Source organism: Terrapene carolina, unplaced genomic scaffold (genome assembly GCF_002925995.2).
Source record: "Terrapene carolina triunguis isolate 2854851 unplaced genomic scaffold, T_m_triunguis-2.0 Scaffold33911, whole genome shotgun sequence".
NCBI lineage: Eukaryota > Metazoa > Chordata > Testudines > Emydidae > Terrapene > Terrapene triunguis.
This window is the reverse complement of record NW_020698262.1, coordinates 11535021-11554202: the sequence shown is the minus strand read 5'-3', so window position 1 is coordinate 11554202 and position 19182 is coordinate 11535021. Positions and strand designations below refer to the sequence as shown.

At 40.2% G+C, this 19182-nt stretch overlaps 1 protein-coding gene across 2 annotated transcripts in view; it reads right to left on the bottom strand.

The window, feature by feature from the left end:
* The window catches only part of LOC113409654 (protein BANP), a 251306-nt gene that overhangs the window by 216564 nt on the left and 15560 nt on the right, over positions 1–19182 (bottom strand). For both annotated transcript variants that reach the window (XM_026663811.1, XM_026663812.1), the window contains exons 2-4: positions 8338–8490; positions 4838–4932; positions 171–370 (exon numbers count right to left, since the gene is read on the bottom strand). In XM_026663811.1, coding sequence (XP_026519596.1) covers positions 171–370; positions 4838–4932; positions 8338–8407 — 365 coding nt within the window. In that variant the 5' untranslated portion in view covers positions 8408–8490. The remainder of the gene's footprint in view (positions 1–170; positions 371–4837; positions 4933–8337; positions 8491–19182) is intronic.

Here is a 19182-nt window from a genome sequence, read left to right as displayed (position 1 = left end):
TGGCATAGCAATTGCCTTCAAGATGAATTAATTCTACATTCTAACCAAAATACCAAGCTCCTGACAGGTAAACATAAAGCTGCAGAGCTTGGTACTGCCAGAGAGATGGATTTGGGATAGTATTGAAAAAGTACATTGGTATATTGATGACTGGCCTGTTCTTTTCTTACCATCGCACTTTATTGCATGTCTGTGTAGCACCAAGGGGAGAACCCGCCACCATGGGGACTTGGATAGGGCTATGCTGTTTGTTCATGACGAGGTCCAATTTCTCTTCCAATGATTTGCAGGTAGCCTCTAGTGCCAGCAGCTTTGCCTCAATACTATCCAGTCGTAGGCATATTGTCTGGTTAATGGAAAACAGGAACGACTGAGGAGGAGAGAAGGTAAAAAGAGCCATTTTAGAAACTTACAAATTTATCTTCAGGAACTTACATATAGCAAGAGCCACCTAAATATGATTGGCAAACAATTCAAGGGACACTATCAACCTTTCTAGTCACAAAATTTGACCATCCTTAAAACTGATGAAATCCAGCAGCATTATTACCATTCACAGACTTCCTGTAATTCTTCATGTAGAAGCCAACAGCATCCAAACTGAACATCTTATTAATGTGATTTCACCTGCCACACCAAAGTTTAAGATGACAAACCAAAACATCTCACTCTCTCATGAATAAAAAAGAAAAGATTATAAACGTGCTTCAGCACACTAATGGATAAGTCTGATAAGATCTCCCCAAAAAGATAAAGTTAGCTGCTTACAAATGTGTAGAATGATCATATCAATACATTAAAACAAATAACATAACCTCAAAGGCAACAAGTGTCGCTGAATTTCATTCCATATCGAACAGCTAACTTGGACATACGCAAAGAAAGGAATAAGATCTGTTTTCCTAAGCAAATATATCCATTTTTGAAAGGCATATTCTGCAAGATTTTTCTGGAGGAAATTACACAATTAAACAGTGATAAATAGGGCTGTCAAGCAAATAAAAAAATTAATCGCAATTAAATGCACAATTAAAAAAATTAATCACAATTAATCCCACTATTACACAATAATAGAATACCATTTATTTAAATATTTTTGGACATTTTCCACATTTTCAAATATATTGATTTCAATTTCAACACAGAATACAAAGTGTACAGTGCTCACTTCATATTTATTTTTTATTATAAATATTTGCACTGTAAAAAAAAATAAATAGTGTTTTTCAATTCACTTAACACAAGTACTGTAGTGCAATCTATTTATCATGAAAGTTGAGCTTACAAATGTAGAATTATGCACAAAATAATAACTGCATTCAAAAATAAAACAATATCAAAATTTTAGTGCCTACAAGTCCACTTAGTCCTAGGTCTTGTTCAGCCAATCGCTCAGACAAACAAGTTTATTTACATGTGCAGAAGATAATGCTGCCCACCTCTTGTTTACAATGTCACCTGAAAGTGAGAACAGGCATTTGCATGGCACTGTTGTAGCCAGCGTTGCAACGCACAGTTGCCAACTTTCACGCGGTAAATAAGCCCCCTGACCTTCACAAGCCAAAAATCAAGTAAATCCCATTTCAAAACAAGACCTAAACAAGCGAATCCCTAAGAACCCCAACACTCTATGTGACTAAAGACCTCCCGGGCGTGCAGTCTGGGACTGTGGTGGGCCTGCTGTGCACCCCTGGCTCTCTCCCCGCTCTACCCCTGCTTGCCCCTACTTGCCGGGAACCGATCAAAAAAAAAGAAGCAACAAGCTACAACAAGCAACAAGCCAAAAACTAACCAACAGACTACTCACAAGCCAATTAAGCCAAAAACAAGCCCAATTTCTGCGTTTTTTTCGTGGGTTTGGCATGTCTAGTTGCAAGATATTTACGTGCCAGATTCATATGTCCCTTCATGCTTCAATCACCATTCCAGAGGATATGCGTCCATGCTGATGATGGGTTCTGCTCAATAACAATCCAAAGCAGTGCAGACCAATGCATGTTCATTTTCATCATCTAAGTCAGATGCCACCAGCAGAAGGCTGATTTTCTTTTTTGGTGATTTGGGTTCTGTAGTTTCTGGAGCGGAGTGTTGCTCTTTCAACACTTCTGAAAGTATGCTCCACACCTTGTCCCTCAGATTTTGGAAAGCACTTCGGATTCTTAAACCTTGGGTCGAGTGCTGTAGCTATCTTTAGAAGTCTCACATTAGTACCTTCTTTGAATTTTGTCAAATCTGCAGTGAAAGTGTTCTTAAAACGAACAACATGCTGGGTCATCATCCGAGACTGCTATAACATGAAATATATGGCAGAAAGCGTATAAAACACAGAGCAGGAGACATACAATTCTTTCCCAAGGAGTTCAGTCACAAATTTAATTAACGCATTTTTTTTTTAACGTGCGTCATCACCATGGAAGCATGTCCTCTGGAACGGTAGCTGAAGCATGAAGGGGCATACGAATGTTTAGATATCTGGCACGTAAATATTTTGCAATGCCGGCTACAAAAGAGCCATGCAAATGCCTGTTCTCACTTTCAGGTGACATTGTAAAAAGAAGCAGGCAGCAGTATCTCCCGTAAATGTAAACAAACTTGTTTGTCTTAGCGATTGGCTGAACAAGAAGTAGGACTGAGTGGACTTGTAGGCTCTAAAGTTTTACATTGTTTTGTTTTTGAGTGCAGTTACATAACAAAAAAAAATCTACATTTGTAAATTGCACTTTCACAATAAAGAGATTGCACTACAGTTGTAACTTGTATGAGGTGAATTGAAAAATACTATTTCTTTTATCATTTTTACAGTGCAAATATTTGTAATAAAAATAATATAAAATGAGCACTGCACACTTTGTATTCTGTATTGTAATTGAAATCAATATATTTGAAAATGTAGAAAAACATCCAAAATATTTAATAAATTTCAATTAGTATTCTATTATTTAACAGTGTGATTAAAACTGCGATTAATCGTGATTAATTTTTTTAATTGCAATTAATTTTTTTGAGTTAATCACATGAGTTAACTGCGATTAACTGACAGCCCTAGTGATAATACATAAGCCTTGAATTGACTTTAAGAAACAGCCAGTATGCCACCTAGTGGCCTCCATCTAAAATTAAATTTACACAGCTAGCCTAGCTTACAGTAAAATGAGCAGTATAGAAGTGTTTGATAATGCTGCTGGCCAGCTTGCACTCTTAATTTGGGAAGATTTGTCTGATCTTCACAGCTTCTAGGGCAATCTTAAGAAGGTAAGACTATATACGCCAATCTGTGTAGCAGCAGAATATTATCTACATGTTTATTGGTGCTCAAGACTGAAACATTATCAATACACACTACCAATAAGAAACATATGTGGGAGAGGTGGGGAAGGTCTGTGAGCACAGGGAAATCAAGTCAAATGTGGCTGGACTGATTCAAAGAAAACTAATTTTAAAAGAATTATTAAAAGGTAACTGAGCTGATTTGGCTCTGGAAGATAACGAGGTACTTAGCAATCCTCCAGGTTTTAAGCCATATGGGTGTTTGTGCTAACTACCAATAAAACACACAGGATCTCACCAATTTCTTCCAAGAGAAAACTGACAAAATCTGATAAGACTTTCCCACTCCCCATAGCTTGCCTTTCCTTCCCCTCCTACAGTTCTGTCCTTTTCTCCTGTCAGGGAAGCAGAAGGTTCTCATCTGCTCCCCTCTTCTAATCCCAGTAACCTCATCCCATCCCATCTCCTGATCTTCTTCATGCCTACTCTCATCCCCTCCTTTATTCTTCTCATTCACCTCTCACTCTCTTCCCATACAAACAAGCATTATTGAGTCTCTCCCATCTTAAAAACTCCCACCCATGACCCAGCTTGCCTTTCCCATTACTACCCCACTTTTTTTCTCCCTTTCAATTCTAAGATCACTGAATGTGCTGTTTACAATCACTGTCTGAAGTTCCACTCCAGTTCCATCTTAGACCCTCTCCAATCTGGCTTCCATTCTTTGCATGCCATTGAAACTTTTCTCGCCAAAGTCTTTAATGACATATTTCTAGTTAAAGCTCAAAATCAGTATTTCATCTTTATCTCCTTGACCTGCCATAGCTGCTTTCAACACTGTGAACCATGCACATATTCTTGAAATCTTGTCCTCACTCGGCTTCTGTGATTTCCACTCATGGTTCTCTTCCTACCTCTAATCACTTCTTCACTGTGTCCTTAGGAGGGTCTTCCTCATCCCCCTCTACAGCTTTCCATGGGGGATCCACAGAACTCCATATTTGTCCCCTCTGCACCTCATCTCTGGGTGATCTCATCCACACAAAACAAATTCAACTAACGTTTCTATGCTGACGACTCACAGATCTACCTCTCTACTCCACACCTGTCTCCTTCTGTCCAAACTAGAATCTAGGCCTCTCTCTCTCAGATCTCTTTAGGGATATCTAGCAATCAGCTCAAGCTCAACATAGCTAAAATAGAGTTCTTCTCCCCCACCCCGCAAGCCCTCCCTGCTACCTCCTTTCTCCATCACTACGGACATCACCACCTAGATTGTAAGCCCTTGAGGAACCTTTTATTTTCCTGGGTTTTTTTCTGCCTAGTACACTGGGGTCCTGATCCATAACTTATAGCACTATATTGTATAAATAATGATAAACAATTAAAATAATAATAATAATTCTAAAACATTTGAAGAAAGGGTAACCACCCGCCCCCCCATTCACATTTAAATATACTATTAATATTTTATTATCCATCCTCTGCTTTTAACATACTTTTTCCCCCCAAAGAAAAGCAATTGCATGTATCTGATCTTCTGAACAACAGAAAAGTATATTATCACAACCTTAATAGAGGGATCCTGGCAGTTAATTTCTATCCGTTGGCGTTTCAGAGCGGGCTCTACATCTTCATCTGTCACCTCATGATTCTCCAATACAACTGCAAGCAAAAGTAAGCATTGTCACACTACAATTCTGGGGGCAAAATAAATTATGAAGACACTGAAGTGACTAACTGAAAGAATCCAGCAACACAGAGAAAAACAGCTCTAGCCTGACTTAGCTTTACGCAGAGCAGTTATTTGCTTATTTATTTTAAAATGTAACAACAATGGGTAAGCACTCTACTTACCACTTCATAAGAAAAGCACCTTTTGAACACTGAATATTTCAATTATTTGATCCATTATATGCGCTCATATTTCTCTCTGAAACAATGTCAGTCCTAAAATACATCACCTGGACTAATGAAAATATCCAGCACTGTACATATATGGTATGTCCATGTACAACTTAAGTATGATGTGTTGCATATTAGCTTCTTAAATATCTCATGTACATTATCTAGAAAAAATAAGGGTGATCTTATCTCCAGGGGGAGAAACTACTGCGATACTGGTAATACGCTTACTTTTGAATGAGGAAAATCATCTTAATATTATGAGAAATTATTAAATAATTCTAATGGCGTATTCATAAAGAGCACCACTGAAATGCTGAGTGCAGCATGTCATGATATATCTTGATTTTAGTGAGGCTTTTGACAGTCCCACATGACAACCTCATAAGCAAACGTGTTCTAGATGAAACTGGTTGAAAGACCGAACTCAAAGACTAGTTATCAATGGTTCGCGTCAAACTGGGGAGACATATCTAGTGGCGTCCCACAAGATCTGTCCTGGGTCCAGTAATATTCAATATTTTCATTAATGACTTGGATAATGGAGTGCAGCATATGTTTATAAAAGTTGCAGATGATACCAAGATGGGAGAGATTGCAAGCACTTTGGCGGACAGGATTAGAATTCAAAATTACCTTGACAAATTGGAGAATTGATCTGAATTCAACAAGATGAAATTAAATAAAAACAAGTGCAAAGTACTACACTTGGGAAGCTAAAAATCAAATGCACAACTACAAAATGGGGAATAACTGGCTAGGTGGTAGTACTGCTGAGATGGATCTGGGGGTTATAGTGTATCACAAATTGAATATGAGTCCACAGTGTGATGCAGCTGCAAAAAAGCCCAATATCATTCTGGGATACATTAACATGAGTCTCATATGTAAGACACTGGAGGTAACTGTCCTCCTCTACTCAGCAAATGTGAAATCTTAGCTGGAGTACTGTGTCCACTTCTGGGTGCCACAATTTAAGAAAGATGAGGATATATTGGAGAGAGCCCAGAAAAGAGCAACAAAAATGACAAAATGTTTAGAAAATCTGAACTATGTGGAAAGATTAAAAATACTGGGCATATTTAGTCTTGAGAAAAGAAGGTTGAGAGGGGACCGGATAACAGTGTTCGAATGTGGTACGATCTGTTTTAAAGAGGATGGTGATCAACTATTTTCCCTGTCCACTGAAGATAGAACAAGAAAGTGTTGGGCTTAATCTGCATCAAGAGAGATTTAAATTAGATACTTGGAAAAACTTTCTAAGTATAAATTCTGGAGTAAGGTTCTACGGGAGGTTGTGGAATCCACATCACTGGAGGTTTTTAAGAACAGGATAGACAAACACCTGTCAGTGATTGTCTATGTATACCTGGCCCTGCCTTAGCACAGGGTCCTTTCCAGGTCCTTTCCAGCCCTATGATTCTATGATTTCTATGGGATTTATAGTCTGTTTTTTGAGAAATATATTTTTTAATATTCAGCCTTCTGAAGATCTACACTCAGCTGTGAATATCCTCATATTGTTGATGTAAAGCCATGTTTACAAATTCAAAAATGTTCCAGATCTTTTTCATGGATATAGCATTTTACAGCAAATGAACTCTAATACTATAAATTAAGATAATCACTAGTATATAAGTTACATTTGTATACTACACACCTCTCACCTTTTATTTAAACTTCATCAGAAAAAGTATTGATATACCAATATAACATTTTTGTGACCTCTCTTATTCTAGATCAGGGGTCGGCAACGTTTGACACGCGGCTCGCCAGGGTAAGCACCCTAGCGGGCCGGGCCAGTTTATTTACCTGCTGACGTGGCAGGTTCGGCCGATCGCGGCCCCCACTGGCCGCGGTTCGCCGTCCCAGGCCAATGGGGGTGGTGGGAAGCCGCGGCCAGCACATCCCTCACCCGCGCCACTTCCCGCCGCCCCCATTGGCCCGGGATGGCGAACCGCGGCCAGTGGGGGCCGCGATTGGCCGACCCTGCCGCATCAGCAGGTAAATAAAATGGCCCGGCCCGCTAGGGTGCTTACCCTGGCGAGCCGCGTGCCAAACGTTGCCGACCCCTGTTCTAGATTTTCTGTATTTACATTTGTTGTTTAAAGGTACCTATCAAAGCATCTAGGCACTTGGATATTAACGTCTATTCATGAAGATGCATTTGGCATTAATAAATCTTGCAGAAACCTAAGTTAAATAAATAACATAGCTCCCCACAAACAAATAATATGTCCTAAATATATAGACTGGACAAAAACAAAAACAAAAATGTAACAAAGAGGCTTACAATGTCTTCGGTGTTTCATTGCTTCCTCATATCCTCTAATACTGCATTCCAAAGCTAGTCCCCAGTCTTGCTATGGGAACTATATGGGTAGACCACTGCACACACGCAGAACTCAAACAGCTTCACTGGAGTTCTTCATTAGTGCAGAGGTTCACCCATATGGTTCTGAGTGCAGGAATGGGGCCTTGTTAACATCAGTGTCTTCCCAAATTATGGGCACAATCCTACAAACACTCGTGCCCACGTTTACTCATACACATAGACCCACTACCTCCAATGGGGCCATATATGGATTGAGGCCAATAACTAGCATCCTACACTGATATTTTCCTTTAATGAACAAACTCTCAAGAACAATGAATGTCACAATAATGCTTTTGGAGGTGATTTCAATCTGCTACCACTTTGGTACAATACAAAGAATTTCAATCACGTAAAGGAGGAAATAGTAAATACCAAGTACAAAACTATGGTTCATAACTTGTTGGGTAGCAATTCTCATTTGGAGGAAAGCCTGAGAAAGATGCTCAGCAAGAAGAAAAACTTACTGTAGGCAATGTTTAACCCTAGATATTTGCACAAAAGTACTTCTGTACAAAGAACAGGGAGAGGATATAGCCCTCTATTTTTAAAGATGTTAAATGCAAAATGTTAATAATAAAAACTGTTGTAGTAAGAAAATTCAGGCCATGTTGATAAAGTTACTGGAATGCAATGTTAACAAACTCATTTTTAAAGGCAGAATTAAATTCTCTAGGAAACTTTTGTGCCATTTTGAATTTGTAAAAGGAGTGCAATAGTGATTTTTCCCCCCTGTTTAGAAGGTAACATTTCACTGCTCTTCCTTGTGTCAGTGCTACCCCCTACTGTACCTGGATGATCTGGGTTCAAGTCTTCCACTGCAATCTGAACCACATCTGCCAAATCCTGTTCTGACATCATTCAGAATCAGGCAACAATATTCGCTCAAATACCACGGAAGGCCCCAAACTCACACTCTAAGAGGTCTGCCACTTCGTACAACCCTGAAAGACAGCAGCAAAAAAGAATGTTAACACACACAAGTAAATTAATACTTTATTCATGTTCTTTAAAAGGAGCTGTGTCTCAAAGGATTGATAGTGAGAATCAGAGCCTTTCACCTTTAGATCATTGGTTCAAATCCAGATTGGTTTGGTTATGGCCACCTAATGAACGTTCAGTGATCCTTGTGAAACAGATAGGGTAAATATTGGCCCAGTTCCTAGCGGGCACGTGTCCATATCCCAGAAACTACTATGCCAGCTGCCATTAATTGCCACTTTGTTTGGTAGCATCTCCAAAGAAGACCAAGACTGAAATACGCCTATCATTTCTGAGTTGGTCCTACCTGGACCTGTGAGGAAAGCTTGCACTATCCCAATGTATGTGCTGTACCTCTTCTGTTAATAAATAAAGACAGTCCCTTGACTCCCCAGTTTGGCACTTCAATGCCATTCACCAGCACTAAATACACAGTAAAGTGTTTGTGTTTTATTTTAAATATAATTTTTGTTTAACATTTAATTTTTAAAAATAGCAACAATACTTACACATACATATACAGAAATAAATAAATCATAAGACACTGTGGCCTCTTTACTAAGGGAATAACATTCCTAAATTGCAGGGTTCTTTTCATTTACAGGCTTTTTTAAAACAGTTAAATTATTTAATATTTATATTGCAATAGCATCCAAAGACCCAAATCAGCATTGCACCCCCATTCTGCAATGCACAATACAAACATATATGGAGACATTGTCCCTGCAAATGTGACATTCCTGTGGGATCTGTAAAAATCTCAGTTAACATACACTGAGATTAGGGACTTCTCTGCTGCTAATTAAAACTAAATTTGAACCAAAGTTCAATTTTTACTCTCTTGACTCCAACCTCTGCCTGGAGTTTCTACAGCTCAGCTCTGATGAAGCTTAATTCTATTTCCAAAGCATGGTCCTGATTCTAGAGCCAAACATTTCTCAGCCCTGCTCCTGCAGAATTCTCTGTCAAAGGTCTTTAGTAACCATATTAAGGAAAATCTTCAGCCTCTAAAGTTGAATTAAAATCATAGGAACAGTTCACATCTGTGTTTCCCCACAGTTACAGAAGGATGGACAATGCGTGCCAGGAGACCAGTCTTTTTTAATACCTGGCGCAAAGAATACTAGAAGGATAATTTGAGGTTTACCAATGGAAATGGTAATTTATCCCTTAACCTTGACACTGAATCCAATCCAACTATGCATAAACATTTTCCTCTTTCCTTCTTCCACTTGAACACATGAAAGCAATTAAACCAGGCAGGTGGAGTGCAATTTAAAAAAAAAAATACAGTGTTACCAAAGACTTCTGAGATTGGCCTCAGCAGCAGCTGCTCATTAGAAAAGCCTGTATCTTTTGAATGAGGACACCACAGAATACCAGAGTTGTTTACTCAAAATGATGTTACTGCCAATATTGACTCATTTGAAATTCTGATCACTATGAAAATTGTTGGGATCGTATAGACTATGGCAAGGTGCCCAAGAAAACTGGCAATAGGTTAGTACATGTGGTTGCCATTTTGGCAAGCTAAATTTGCCATTTCTCAGAAGTCCTGGGAACCAGCCAGTCTTAACATAAGAAAACAGCTGTGCTAGAATTACTGTTTCATAATGTCACTAACTGCGTACTGTTCAGAACTCTGCCATTAATCTGAAGGGATGCATCTTTCAATCCACACATTAGAAAAGGGGCAAATTATGTCAAATCTTGATTTTGAAAAAAATTGTATTTACAACGCTAGATAACAGTGATACTTCATATGGTTCATTTTAGCCTTGCGCAGCAGTGCTGTTCTAGTTATGAATACATCAGCATATTATAAATCACTTTCAAGGGATCTGTAACTCACTTGTTTAAATTCAATTTAGGCCAATATACAATGCACACCTTTTCCCCTTCCAAAATCCATTTGTTATAACAAAATTAGTTCAAGTTAGTTAAGCCCTCCCTTAGTGCAAGTGAAAAACAATTTCCCGTTTCTGACCTCCTTTCTCCACTCCCAGCCTCTTGTGTCATGTTCTGGTGAAATACTGATATACGTTTAAAAAAAAAAAAAAAAATCCAGGCACAAAGCCCCCACTTTATCCTAGCTTGGACAGATGTCTTTTAGCAGTTAATGAATATAAAGGATTAAAACGGCCAAGATATGGTAATTTATAAAATGGCACACATATATGGTAATGTTTCTTTATAACATTATAAATTTTCACCTTTTTAAACATATTTTCAATAAATCAGACATTGCGCATCGGCAACTGGCCAAGGTCATGATGAAGCATAGTATTTTACAAACAAGAATCTGCCATTTCTACATTCTCACTGGGCATAGCACAACATAAGTCTGCTGCCCCCAGACTCAGAAAGAACCTCTATCACAGGGATCGGGCAACCTTTGGCATGCGGCCCATCAGGGAAATCCAGTCAGCATGTCCCTTGGCCCGCGCTACTTCCCGCAGCCCCCATTGGCCTGGAACGGCAAACCGCGGCCAGTGGGAGCCGCGATTGGCTGAACCTGTGGATGCTGCAGGTAAACAAACCGTCCCAGCCCACCAGCGGCTTTCCCTGACGGGCGACGGGCCAAAGGTTGCCAATCCCTGCTCTATCAAAACATTAGGGAAAAATGTATTTATTTGTATACACACACACAATACATGGATTATGGAGGCATTGGTAATTTAGTAGAAGTTGCACAGAAATTTGAAATTAAAGCTGGAGTAAAATGCCTTTCGTTTCACATTCAACAATTAAATTCAGGGTAGAGTTTTCAGAAGAGTTCAACATTGGTCTAACTTTGCTCTCACTGAAGTAAATGGTAAAACCCCTATTAACTTCAAAAGGAGAAGAATTAGGCCTGCACTAAGCACTTTTAGAAATCCTACCTTTAGTCTACAAATTTTGCAAAATAAGTCTTCAGTTCACAACAGAATTTTCCTTGTACACAATTTTTCTTGTAAAGTATTTATTAACTTTTCCAGAAAAAACATTTTAAAATGCTCCTATTTTTAAATTTTACTGTTTTCCCAACACTTCTTTGGATTCCTCTAGTTGAGAAATCAGTCCTCACAAACTCCAAATGTCATACACATTCTGTCAATATCCTAATATAAAGCCATTTCTGAAATGTTAAAAATTAAATACATAAAAAGAGAAGTTATTCCTCTTATTCAGAACAAGTTTAGAGCTACACAAAGAATAGTAGACAGAAGGTCAAGGTCAGACTAGCTGATCCAATGGTCCCTTCTGGCCTTAAAAAACTATGAACTACTCAGATGCATGAGCTACCTATTTCCCATCACCAGCTGTGCTCCCTATATACATCTGGTGAGCCAAGGAGACAGGGTGGGCAGCAGAGAATAAAGGGCTATACAGAGTGGCGAAAGATACCTAGGGTGGCATGAGGGGATAAGCGGGGCTTTGGAGAGACAAGATGGTTTAGCAGAAATGTGCTAGTGGCCTGGGGTTTTGTGGTTGTGCAGGGGCCTGGAGTAGGGGGAGGTAAACCTAGTAGCTCTGTCCCATGGCATGGGCGCATAAAGGGGCCCAACAACATTATTGCTTAGGTGGGTTGGGGAGTCAAGACAATGACAACCAGCATGGGAAGATTTGCCACCATGATGAGAAAAGTTCCTGAGCAGGCCCGTAGGGAGCAGTGTAACACAGACAGGCCCAGGTAGGTATATTACCCATGTCCGACCATCTTCGCAATATTTCACCAAAGGGGGTCACGTGTGGTATCTGCTAAAAGCTAAGAACTAGCTGATTGTCATGGATGAGAAATGTTTATACAGGAAACAACTTTAGATCTATGTGACATGTAGGAAATTATGTTTCAAATCTGTTGGGAGTGAAACCTATCACCTGAGAAGTGGGAGTCGAAGAGCTGACCTAATCAACATAAGGACATTGAACATCCATGGAGGGGGCTTATGTTTACCATCTGGAGTAGATGCAGGCTGGAGGTTTATAAAGACAAACGAACCCCAGAAGAGTTATGGGAAGAGGCGGCCTCCTGGGCTAAGCGACAATAGCTTGTGACTGTATACGAGAAGAAATGGCCCAAATGTTTATCCATTACAGAGGAATAACTCTGCCAATGGGAGTTGTCTCATGAACAGTGGATCTCACCTCCTTGGACAAGCGCTGCAAGAACCAGTGGGTGAGAAATACCTTACTAGACAGGAAAGTAACTTGTTAATATGTATAGGTTATATATTGTTTTATTTTTTTCTTGTAATTATAACCTTATGTTTCCAAGCCCTTATACTTTTTTTATTTGAATCTTTATCTCAAGCTCTGTTAAATAAACTTCAATTTGGTTTTCATTGCCTTTTGCTCAGAAGGGTGTAGAACTGAGGTGAAACCGATGAACTAAGGTACACTGTTTCCACCAAGTAAGCAGATTGGTGTGCACAAGAGAGGGGACTGGCACTCGAGTGTAACAAAGTGGGATGTGTAAATTGCTAACCTGAGGGAAAGAGCCCAGAGCAGCCAAAAGCCACTAGCTGGAGAGAGTTTCCCCTAGTGGGAGTTCCCCCTGCTATAAGGGGTTCCAGAGAGGATGGAGCTCGGCTGTTCTCAGTGGTGGCAGATGACAGAACAAGGAGCAATGGTCTCAGGTTGCAGTGGGGGAGGTCTAGGTTGGATATTAGGAAACACTATTTCACTAGAAGGGTGGTGAAGTACTGGAATGGGTTCCCTAGGGAGGTGGTGGAATCTCCATCCTTAGAGGTTTTTAAGGTCCGGATTGACAAAAGCCCTGACTGGGATGATTTAGTTGATGTTAGTCCTGCTCTGAGCAGGGGATTGGACTAGATGACTTCCTGAGGTCTCTTACAACCCTAATCTTCTATGATTCTATGATTTACTCCCGATACTTCAGGCAACCCCAAAAAAGCATCACAGACAGGAGGCTCCACTTGCCACTGTTTCTTTCCGCCAGTTCTGCTCCCCTGTTTCTTGCCCCTATCCTCCTCACAGATGTCCCAAATTTTCCCATACCTTCTATCACAGCCCAACATCCCCATGTTTCCTCCATGGCTTCCCTCAACACCCACATTCTAGCTCCATTTCCCCCATTCACAATCCCTTTCCTCCACAATTCCCACAGTCATATCTCTGCTCCCCACCATGCTTCCTACTCTTCTGCCACATTCAGCTTTTAAACACTGACACATATCAATACCGATTCTTTCCAGAGGTCAAGATGAATTCTGATTAGTTTTGATTTCCTCTGGCATTTGTACCTGACTTTGTCAGCCATGCAAAGAAGAAGAAAAAAAAAGGAGAATGGGAGAGGGTTGTTTCTCCAGCAATAGATCTGCTTCAAACAAACAAATATACTACTACTACTACTACTACTGATTAGCAAAATCTCCTGGCCTAATGATCCCTTTATGAATTACAGGAGCTATTACATTAACCTCATCCATCTGTATTTTAGAAGGTGGCATTTCAAAAAATACTTGTCTTTGTAGTAACACTTAGAACATGAATGAGTCACTGACATGATTAAACCTAAAGATATACTACATTCCTTACCTTACTGTATCCCAAGAAAAAATTATCCTTCCAAAATTTGGGGAAACGTTCTTAGATTCTGAGAGAGAACAGTCATCATTACAGAGGAATAACAGACTATAGTACAGGGGTCGGCAACGTTTGGCACGCAGCTCGCCAGGGTAAGCACCCTAGCGGGCCGGGCCAGTTTATTTACCTGCTGACGTGGCAGGTTCGGCCGATCGCGGCCCCCACTGGCCGCGGTTCGCCGTCCCGGGCCAATGGGGGCGGCGGGAAGCCGCAGCCAGCACATCCCTCACCCGCGCCACCTCCCGCCGCCCCCATTGGCCCAGGACGGCGAACCGCAGCGAGTGGGGGCCGTGATCGGCTGAACCTGCCACGTCAGCAGGTAAATAAACTGGCCCGGCCTGCCAGGGTGCTTACCCTGGCGAGCCGCCTGCCAGACGTTGCCGACTCCTGCTATAGAATATTTTGATGACAGAAATTTTTAAATCTTCTGAAGGTTAATATATCTTCATCTACCAAAACTTCATTAAATTAATTTCACTTCAAGTTTAATTTAGAGACTGAACTGTGTTCACTATCCTGCATCACATTTGAAAAATCAAAAGACAGAGAAGGGTGTTAAACAGTTCATGGTGTTCAGATAACCACTTGCTGAGACAAAGTTCACAGGTTCAAAAGTACCTGACTGCCTTCTGCCATAGAGCAATACCCCAAACTGTCATATTGCCAGATCTCATATGCAAAGGCTGCAAGAGTGCTTGCAATGGAAGACTTGTAGGCGAAAATAGAGGATGATGCAGCAAACAGTGCTAGTAAATGTGTACATGGGACATTTTCCTCCTTATCCTATATGCCTTTTATTCCTTATCACCCAACCCCACCTCTAACCTGAGCATCTGCATCTTCCTACTGCTAGTCCCAGGCCTGCCAGTCAGCATAAAGCGTTCAATGTTTGACATCAACCTACAATTTGAATTTTGTTTTAATTTTTCCTGGTAGGTTTGAGCAAAATCTGGATTAGTTAAGTGGGAAGAAACATCTTCTTCCACCTTTAAACAATGGGCCATTTTTATGCACGGAAAACTCGAAAACAGATGAACTTAAACATAATGCTATAGGTGGTTAGCCCTCTCTGAGGAACAGTGATTGTTTCCTGCAACTAAAGCATGCACTTGCTCCCTGATGGGAAAGTCCAAGCACCTTAAACTGAAAATAAGCATTAATTGAAGTTGTTCAAATAGCAGAGTGGATAAAAATGGATTTTTTATTTTTAATTAAATACAAGTTTCTTTTTTAAAAACAAATCTATTTGAAATTAAATTTGAAATTGACAACTTATATTAAGGCCTAAATTTATTATAATATATATTAAAATCATTTAAATTAAATGCAAAAAATAATATTAATCAGTATATGTCTGCTGCCAAGTTTTAAAGAAAGTCAAACCATTGAACTGGTGGAAGTCACTGGCTGAGCACCAACAAACTATGGTTCCAGAAGTGCTAAACCAGCTTTTGAAAGCAGTAGCCTCTTCTGCAGGTACAGAGAGAATAGCTTCTTCATTTCAGTTTATTCAACTAGTTCAGTTCAATGACTATTGCATTCAAAGTTAAGAAGCCAATTTGGAGTTGTAAAAGCAGGAAAGCTTGTTTTCCACTTCCAATCTGTACATAAAAACTAGGTGTAAAAGGATAAAATCTTCTAGTTATAAAATCTTGAAGGACAAGGTGACCAAAAACAATTACTTCTTTTGTTTAATAAGGCCTTGTCCACACTACACAGTTTCTTCAACAAAAGCCAGCTTTTGTTGACAAAAAGAGGAGGTATACACACTAAATTTAATGCTCCTCCCACCAATGTAACTCCCCTGCTATGCCGACATAATAAAACTACCTCAAGGAGAGGCGGAGGGCTTATGTCCGTGTAGTTAGGGCAATGCATGTCTGTGTAGACACTATGTTTCTTACATCTGCTGTTGGCTGTCATTCATGTCAATTTCATGGCTCCAGCTCCTGGCTTCTGAGAAAGGCTCCTGCCCAGTCTCCGCTCCAAGCCAGGCTGTCACCCAGGCTCCTGACTTGGGCTCCCACCAAGGCTCCCCACTCCCCGCCGGAAGCACGGCAGTCAACAGGACTCGGAATGCGGATCTCCGCACTGGAGGCGAGAAGCCCTGGGCGGCAGCTGGGCTCCTGGTGGGGCTGAGTCCTGGCTCTCAGTCCCCCACACTGCCCCTCTTCAGTCGGTGGAAGCGCTCCTGGTGAGGATGCACACCACCAACAGAAGAAGGGTAGTGTGGACATCAGCCACCGCAGCAATTAATGCAATGGCTGTAAGTCAACCTAACATAGGTCGACTTCTCTTTGTAGTGTAGACATAGTCTTAATCGGTTAGTTTTAAAGCAAAACATATTTTGCTAAATTTTTTCTTAAAAATTAAAATGCTTTTTGTGCATTTTAATAGAATTTGAATTTCCATCCAAATCCAGCTTGACACAAGACACAAATAAAAAAAAATTAAATAATTGCTTAAATAAATGTATGTAGATATGGTGTATCCTCTTGGTTAGCAAAAGGAAGCACCAAATTTAGCGTGAAGTCTATTTTTGATTGCAAATCAACATTTTAATGGTTACTGACCAATGAAAATCAATCTTATTTTAGGATCATTAAAATCAGTATTTAAATCGCTTTGATTTAAATCAATCTACCCTGTCAAATGGCTTGCAGCAACAGTTTCTCATTCCAGAAAAAGGCTAGCAGAGGAGCACCTGGAAACTTTTTATTAAGGATTGAAACATGGTAATTTGTGAACAGACAGAATTAAAGAGTGACTTTAGTTCCCACTCCCCCAAGCACAGGGAGTGCTGTGGTGCAAAGTCCCAAATGCAGGTCCATTTCTCTGTGTGCTTCCATTCAGTCTTCCTGCTGTTGTTTTTCTAATCATCATATGATGGTCCTACAAATCAATGTATGATGACCTCTGTTTTATAGTGTTCTGTGAGCTGTGATTGGTGGGATGGGTGTCAATGATTTAAAGCTATATATGAATTTATATTAAAACAGGCTGAGAGATAATGGACCCAGAATGCTACTTGCTTGATCATATATGGAGATATACCTATCTCCTAGAACTGGAAGGGACCCTGAAAGGTCATCGAGTCCAGCCCCCTGCCTTCACTAGCAGGACCAAGTACTGATTTTTGCCCCAGATCCCTACGTGATCCCCCCAAAGATTGAACTCACAACCCTGGGTTTAGCAGGCCAATGCTCAAACCACTGAGCTATCCCTCTGCTCATAATTGTACATTTTGTTTAGTTAATTCTCGAACAACAAAAAATCACTCCAAATAAGATTAAAGTAATGCTTCACTGAACCAAGCGGAAAAAAATTGCAACATTTCTTTTGGTTCAGATTTTGTCTCAGGGCTGGTCTATACTTAGCCGCTAGTTCGGCGGCTGGAAATCGAACTTCCGGGTTCGATTTATCGCGTCTGGTCTGGACGCGATAAATCGAACCAGGAAGTGCTCGCCGTCGACTGCGGTACTCCAGCTCAACGAGAGGAGTACCGCGGAGTCGACGGGGGAGCCTGCCTGCCGCGTGTGGACCGCGTCTGAACCGCGGTAAGTTCGAAGTAAGGTATGTCAACTTCAGCTACTTTATTCACGTAGCTGAAGTTGCGTACCTTACTTCGACTTGGGGGGTTAGTGTAGACCAGGCCTCAGTTTCTCACCTTGTGGTAGGATTACTTTGATGTATTCCACCTAGGTCTAAATTTTAAGATCATTTGGAAATCACAGTTAGTGTAGAATGGGGCTGCCCATTCACTAATGATGTTTTACGTGGATCACCATTGCATTTTAGGTGAACTTTAAGATGGTGATAGTATTGGCCTATGCAGTCCCTAAAGGGTTTGAATCTTTCGTCCATCTCTTTCTTCATGTAAAACTCTGGAAGCTGTGATTAACTGAGCTGCTCAAGATTACAGCCCCCTTGTTTAAACAAGGAGGAGGTAGTGGCAGGATGTTCTCTGTGGCAGTTCCTCAGTTCTAAAGACTCACTCTCTCCTCAGCCTCCCACCCCAACCCTAATCCCTCTGGGCGTGGCCTAATATATTCTGTATATTGTGACCTTGATGTCACACTGCAAAATTAGCCTATTTTTCTGGGAGGTGGGGCTTTTGAATAGGATTTGAAGTGGGTGAAAAAGGAGATGTCAATCATAGCGTAGAGATGTTTTTCCATCTAATGGGTTTGGATCAATGTAGAATGACTGACTGTAAAATAACTTGAGTCTTGAATAGACAATTTTTATCAATTCAAATAAATACAATACCTAGACTGTAGGCTCCTTGAGGACCCTTACCTAATCTATGTTCTGTACAGAGCCAAGTATGGTTAACAGTAAATATTAATGAAGCCAGTATTTGAAGTTTTTTACCTTCCAGATTCCCATGCTTTGTTTCTTTTTCAATTTAATAGAATATTTATGTTTAAGGAAGGAGGAGGAGGGAAGAGAGGCCTGTTGATGGCAAATGTACAGAGCTGAGAACATTTTTTGGGCTTTTTTAACATTATTACTATCACTGCTGATACTCCATCTGTGAAATTGACTAGGAAGAGTGCAAACTGATGAATGGGAAAGGGGACAAAGACAGAGAGCTGCCTGAAACCCCACAGAGAGGTAACTTGTTTTTACCTGAAAGCATTTATTCACAAATACATGGAGTTAAACATAAAACTAGAATCCCTATTTGTGATGTTTGAACTGTAAACAAGCACCAGTGTATAACAGGTACAGCTGACAAGGGTAGAACTATTTTTGTTTACATTCCATGTTTCTTTAATAACACAAATATTTATAGGTAAATGTATATGACTGCATTATCTTTTTTGGCTAAATTTCATTTAAAATACTAAAATCTGTGGGAAAACAGCTTACAGGTGTGTGGTCAACAGCCTTACTAACATACAAACATGTATCAAATAAACATAGTTTTACTTTCTAAAACTAATTTGAGGGGGTGGGGTGTGAATAGGGTGATTTAGAAACGTAGAGTTTCAATACATGAAATGTATACATCAGCTGATCATGTTTCAGTGATGGCAAATATTGGCTGATGTTCCTGAGTG